General features: G+C 41.8%; 1 protein-coding gene across 6 annotated transcripts in view; it reads left to right on the top strand.

Annotated features, from left to right (window-relative positions):
* LOC110297043 (kidney androgen-regulated protein-like) overlaps positions 1-5,699 on the top strand; it is a 26,738-nt gene extending 21,039 nt beyond the window's left edge. For 2 of the 6 annotated variants that reach the window (XR_003836968.1, XR_003836966.1), the window contains exons 4-7: positions 511-600; positions 3,464-3,643; positions 3,772-3,834; positions 5,440-5,699. Coding sequence is in view for 1 of the 6 variants with exons in the window: in XM_021165842.2 (XP_021021501.1) it covers positions 1,993-2,065; positions 3,464-3,643; positions 3,772-3,834; positions 5,440-5,498 (375 nt within the window). In the remaining 5 variants the exon portion in view is untranslated. The other 4 variants (XM_021165842.2, XR_003836967.1, XR_003836969.1 and 1 more) reach the window with 4 other exon arrangements.
* Positions 5,700-7,055: the final 1,356 nt, after the last annotated feature.

Genomic DNA, 7,055 nt, shown 5'->3' with positions numbered 1-7,055 from the left:
TATATATATATATATATATATATATATATATATATATATATATATAGCATATATATATATATAAGCTATGCTGTCTTTGAGTAAAGACCCTACAAAAATCTTACACTTTCATTTGCTCTTGCCTCTCAGAGGCCTGGTTCTTCCCTGGTGGCCTCCATCCATTTACACAGGTACACTAGGTGGAAAAGAAAGCAATGCCCCTCTCCCTCCCAGCCTAGAGCAACTTGCTACTCTGACCCTATCCAATGGTGGGTAGCCCTCCAGCTCTCAGGCCTATGGACACTGGGGACAGAACAGAGTGCTGTGGCTTTTGAAGGGACATCATAAGCACTAACTTTTGAAGAGCAAGTATAAGTCAGAGTTAGAGGAAACAAACAGGCAGCTTTGTCTCTTCAGTACCTTTGACTCCTTAGTCAGGCTGCTCTTGTCATAAGCTTCAGGGATTGATATTTGAAAGTTAAAGCTTGTCATTGTCTGTGGCAGGAAATGTTCTCACTGTGTTCAATGCAGGTGACAGGCTCCCATCTTTGCTGGACTGTGAAGAACTGCCCTGCTGCTTCGTTTGAGTCTTGTTGTTTGTTAGAGTGATTCACCTACAGGGTATGTCTTGCCTCAAAACTCCTGACCATTGTGTCTGTACACTTTGTAGCACAGAATTTGTCAAGAGAAATGTTTCCAGAAAGACATTTCTTCCCCACACCCACACTGTGTTCCCTTCATGCAGTGCCACATGTCATAGGACAAACCAGTATTGAGATCAGAAAGCTCACTGAGAAGGAGGGGAGATGGCAGGACAAGAAATAGAATGGTTGAGAATTGACTCCATGTCTTCAGAGGCAGATGGGCTTAATTCTTCCTGAGTTAGCTATCACCTCTGGTTTATGGTTTCCCTATTAGGAGAGGAGAATGAGATCACCTTAGGGCTTTGTCTTATAGTGTTAAGATAAAGTCAATGTAACCATTTTGTTTACCTATGCACCCAGTGGATGTTAGCTGTTATTTGTATGGCTACTCAGAGGTTCCTTTCTGTATGATATTGGCGAGCTTGTGGTTTCCAAACGGTGGAAATGACTTGTGAACTTGTAAGCCTACAGAGCTGAAGATTAACAAAAATATCCGTGGAGCTGATATCTGTGCTAGCAGAACTTCTACAAGCTGGCCAGAGACACGAAGCACAGGGGCAGCTGCCTTACACGAGCTGCCCCTAGCATCATTTTCTCCTGTGCACTTCCCTTCTCTTCTTAGATCACTGTTGCAAGCAAGGACTTGTCTTTACTTGACACTGGCCCTGGATCATGCTGAAGGTCTACCAGGAGCCTGGTCTAGCAGCCAAAACATAACCCATGTTCTTGACCCCATTGTACAGAGCCAGCATCCTTGGTAAATGTGGAGTTACTTCAACTCCCAGCCTTCAACCTCCCACTGGGGAAAACGGGTGAAATGGCTACTGCTAGGCTACTGTTGAGAATCACATGGTCTGGCACTTCTAGACAGTTCTGCTTTTGCAATGAGCAGTTCTCCACTGTTCTCCTCCAGCAATCTGCCAGGATGAGGACTCGAATGTGTACATGAGGTTTTTCCTTAGAGTGAAACAGTCCATTTTTTGACACAAAACCATCTTTGGGGTGCAGAAAAGACTAGCTCTAGCCTAGAGGACAAAGAACAGCCATGGGAGTGATCTGATGGAATAGATGACCCCTGGCCATTAGAGGGTAATGGTGCTAATGGCAATGGGTGGTGCACCTGGTCAGACTTTCTCCTACCCCAGATTCTATTGTTTCTATGGTTCCTAGTTAGTTTTTCTTAACTTCCTTCTGGGTGCATTATTTAATAGTTCATATTCATAAAGGTCCTTCCCACACCCCTCCCTGCCCCTCTTTTTTCCTCTCCAGCCACTGTGGAAAACCACCTTCAGGGACAGGGTACAGGATGTATAAAAGCCTGGGCTAATTCCTTTCTCCTGTTCACTGGTTGCCTTAACCCTACTAAAGCATGATGCTTTTCAGGGTCCTGGTGATCACTGTCTTCTGTGCTCTGACTGTGGCTTTCCCCAGGTCAGAATTAGGTATGTGTAATTTTCATCTCTCAGAAAAGGCAGTTGAAGTTTGTGAGTGTGTGTTCGTGTGGAAATGGGTGGGGTGAGGGATTCATCTGTGGTGAAAGTTTTACGTAGAAATAGGATAATTCTATCAATGTGGTATTAGATGAGGATGGCCACTGAGTGATTGAGCTATGATTTGGTTTGAGTTTGAATTAACTACATATAGCTAACAAGCCAGGTCAAATATTATCAGGGCAGAATGGCTGAGATATTTCTGGTGGTTCCAAAGCTCTCTCCAGTGAAGTGAGCTTCAGTCATGTTAGAAAGCATTGGTAGCCAGCTTTGTCACAGACTGTGGATCTGTGTGCGTCTGGGATAGGAACTCAGGCTGTTTCTCAGGAGAGCTGCTCATCCAACTGTGTGCAAATGACCGGGTCCCCTCACCTGGTCCTGCCAGGTGACTCTCACTTTCTGGGCTGCTGGCTTAGCAACCTTACTACACACACATCTGAGATGAAGCCACATGAAGTACACACACACACACACACACACACACACACACACACACACACACACACACACAGAGAGAGAGAGAGAGAGAGAGAGAGAGAGAGAGAGAGAGAGAGAGATCCTGGTGACAGTTTCTACCACAGAGCGACAGGCTGTCCTTGGGAGATGTGGCTTGTGTGCCATAGACCTCAGGGTTGTGAGGGTTCTGAAGATAACTTACCACGTGACATTTCAGAGGAGTGTTTTGAGATATGCTGAAAATGGGTCATAGACACAGGCTATTAAATGAAAAGTAGTTGGAATGGAGCACCTTAGGGTTGATTCCATTCCAGCTTATATACAGGACCAGTGACTTCTTTAGATTTTAACCACTGGTAATGGTAATATTTGTGTGTGTGTGTGTGTGTGTGAGAGAGAGAGAGACCTTTGGAAATCTGGAAGCATTATAGAGATGGGTCTTGTGTTTTTCTTCTGCTCTAGTCTTCTCAGCACACAAAGAGGTACAACACAGATGCTCTTTCCTAAACTGGCACCTCAAAGAAGGCAGGAGCAGGCTCTGAGCACTTATACTCCAAGCAAGTTGGCCCAAAGACTTTAGCTACTGAAACGGACTGTGGTGACAATCACTTTGTACCTTCCCTTGCACTGAAGGCAGAGAACAGGAAGGGGTGATGATGACAGAGACATGCTCATTGGACGTGACTTGAGATGCTATTTTCTGTTGGGCTTCTTTCGAATTGGATACTGACTTATTAGAATCTACTAGTAATGACCTACCAGAATAAGCTAGTTATCGACTAGGTCTAACCAGTTATAACCAAGTAGACTCAACAAAATTTCTTCCAGAAGCAATCAATAACCTAATAGACCCTCCCAGTGAATAACTATAAAACAATACTGTTGACCTTCTAGTTTCAATCAATAAAGAACTACAGGATTCAATCATTGGCCTATTAAACTCAGTCTTTGACCAACTGGGATCATACGGAGGGATACAAGCTCCTCTAGAGAATTACACAGATGATTATTATTTAAGCACTGACTCTGAGCAGACCACGAGCTTCATGCCAGCCAGAAACAAACAGAATTCTGGTAAGTGAGTGTGTGTGGTTTAGAGGTCTGGGTAGATGTTTCTGGGTCCCCATTTTGTGTCTTCCTGATGGAAAGCCTGCTTTCTTTCCCAACTGCTGACCATACCTACTTCTATTCTGTCTTCTCAGAGTTCTCTACTGGTATTGAGATAGTCTCCTCCGGCTTTCTTGAAGAATTCACTGAGAACACAGGTAGGAACAGTTTCTGTCTTCAAACATGCTGACATTCCTCTTTGTGATCTTTTCTTCTCTTTCCTATCTTTTTTTCTTCTATCTTCTGAGGAAGGTCCTGTGGTCACTGAGTTGGGAAGAACATTGGTAAAATTTACTCCACCTCAGAGGTTCTTTGAAATTTAAGGAAAAGGTATCACTCTTTCCTGGGATATTTTCAACAGAAGACATCGGTTGGCAGTAGCACAACTTGTTGTTAGCCACCTGATCTCAAGAAAGAGCTCTGGAAAATTCCAGAGGATCAGCTCCTTCTGTGTCCATGGGCTTGGGGATATGTAGCCCTAACCCTGGAACTTGATATGTAAATCAGGCTGGCCTAGAACTCACAGAGATCTGCCTGCCTCTGCTTCCTGAGTGCCCAGGTTAAAGGTGCGCACTCCCAAACCCTCCACATTTTTTTCTGCCTTTCCTTCTGGTTAGCACTTAGTGAAGAAGTCATAAAATCCCATCTGTTTTCTTCCTCTAAGTCAAATTTTGGCAGCTTTAGTGAGTGAGGCTTAAAGTGACTGGAACCCCATTTCTTTATCTCCTTGCAGAAGTGATCCCCACCTTCATAGGAAATCTTGATCTTGTAAGCCTCTTCTCTTTAATCTGATAACCTTCTAGAGATTTGATATTGCATTTAATGTTAATTTTAATCCCTTTAGAATGGACCTCACACTTAACACCTCCCCAAAGCTGAGATAAATTGTAGGCATGGCCAGGAGTAGTTGTACAAAACTTTAAGCACTTGGGAGTCTGAGGCAGGTGAATCTGTGAGTTCTAGGCCAGCCTGGTCTACCGAGTAAAACCTTGTCTTAAAGTAAAAGGAAATGAAATGAAGTAACATTAAGTGAAAAAAGAAATTATTTATTCATTCAGGCCTTTTCTATTCAGGGATTTATCACTTCAGGTATCTACTTGACAGGACACAAATTCTCCTTCCCTTGACTTCTCACAGATGCTCCATTTACCTGTGTAGGTGGTGAAACCCAGTTCAACCCATGAACTCTTAGCTAAGCCCACCGTCTAATGTATAGAATGTGTGATTCCATGAAAATCAGAAGGGCTCTGAGTCAGCAATTTCTGTTTTAATATCTCCTTTCTTTTGGTTTTCAAAAATGTTTTAAAAATATTTTGAGTATGAGTGTCATGATACATATATGTTTGTGCATCTTATATGGGCTTGGTACACACAGGGGTCAGAAAAGAAGGTGGTAGATCCCCTGGAAGTGCAGTTGCATGATTATAGTGAGCTGCCATATGGGTACTTGGAACTGAACCTGGGTCCATTGGAAGAGCAGCCTCTAGTGCTAAGTGCTGAGCCATTGCTCCAACCCTTCCTGGCTTTTTGTTTTGTTTTGTTTTTGTTATTTTTTTAATTTTATAATTTGATTTCTTCTTGCAACAGAATAATTATCAGAAGACTGTAAATATTTCATGTAAGACACAAGAAGATGAGAGAGGATTATACCTAAAGAAATAAAATCCCATACCCAAGTTCAAAGTATTAAATGTCAAAAGATGGGCCTGACCTTTGAGGTTCTCTTGATAACTCTTGTTTTATTAATTTTATCTTTAATTTAGAAATCACAGAGAAACTTCCATTAGCTGGGACAAATAATCCAGTCTCCCCTATTTCCTGAGAAGACTCCAACTTTGAAACAAACCTGCGACTGCCATTCAGGATATTGTGTCTTTGTAGAAAATGATATAAGTCTAAGATGCTCCCAGCAAAGAAGAAAGAACGAGGAAGTGATCCTGGATGAGAAATGCTGTGCCAGGCATCTCTGAGCTCTACCCTTACTCTGTGTGGGTTTAAGAAATAAATGTTCATTTGAATTGCATTCTGAGAGTGGTTTGTGTTTTAGGAGGGAAAGGATTGCATAGCGGTAACACGATAAATATTTTTCTCTCCCTCTCGCACATACTGTCCTGCTACATCTAGGATCCAATAATTGTATTGTTGTCATTTGGACAATCCAGGATATCTAAAATGAAATGGCTAGTGGGCTGGTGAGATAGCTTAGTGGGTGAAGGCACCTACCGCTGAGCCTAAGAGCTGGAGATCAATTCCTGGAACACACCTGGTGGAGGAGGGAATTGACTCCCATGAGTTGTCCTCTGACCTCCACATTCATGCTGTGGCACACTCCTCCCCCTATATAAAAATGTGATAAAGTCAACTGATTCACAACTCCAACCCACCACTGTCAAGTTATTCAATGTTGCAGCCTTCAGTGTTGGACTTAGGGGCTTCAGGGAGATTTTGTATCAGACCAAGACAGATATCTTAATTTCTACAAAGGTTGGTTCAGAATGGGGCAGAAACACATCCTAGGCTGTTTTATTTTATTTTTAAATATTTCACTAGGGTTTTGTATAAAGATACACAGAAGTTTGTGTGAAATTTCTTATAAGGAATTAGGAAGATTAAATGTTAAACATCAGGTATGAAAGTCTTGACTTTTAGTTTCAACATCTAGATGACGATGATGATGATTGTAATTATTATAATAAATATTATTTTGGAGGAAAAGTGCTATCTTGGAGTGGTTTAAAAACAGTATCTAGTTAGGTATGAGGACTTACTTGTATCATAAATGTCTCTTGGGAGGCTGAGTGTCAGGATAGCCATGAGTCACAGCAAACCTAAACTACATGATACACTGTAGAACAGTCCATGCTATGGAGTGAGAATCTGTCTCACAAAACTCAAAGATAAAAACAATAGATGTATAATTATGTTGTAGAATGTATAATACATATATTGTAGAGTTTTCTTATATTTTATGTTTCATTTTGAAGAATAGCATTTCAGGGAGTTTTATGCTTAAAGAGCTATTAATTAATTAGTACATGGATACATTGTAATTTGATCATATCTCTACTCTCTCCCTTCATCTCCCACTGGAATCCCCCAAAACATTTCCCTTCTAGCTTCTTTGTTCGCTTGTTCATTCGTTCATTGGTTCGTTTGTTCATTCGTTTGTTCCTCCCTTCCTCCCTCCCTTCCTTCTTAAAATTTAATGTCCCATAGAGTCTAATTGGTGCTGTCTGTATGCACATGGTTGCAGAGCAATTTACTGAGGATGGTCAGTCTATCAGTGACCAAAACCCCAAAGAAAATGATGACTTTCCCATTGCAACCATTGATTGCCAATAGGTTCTCAGAGAGGGGCAGGTCTTATGAGCTTCTCTCC

This window comes from Mus caroli, chromosome 6 (genome assembly GCF_900094665.2).
Source record: "Mus caroli chromosome 6, CAROLI_EIJ_v1.1, whole genome shotgun sequence".
Classification (NCBI taxonomy): Eukaryota; Metazoa; Chordata; class Mammalia; order Rodentia; family Muridae; genus Mus; species Mus caroli.
This window is presented reverse-complemented; position numbering and strand designations above follow the sequence as displayed.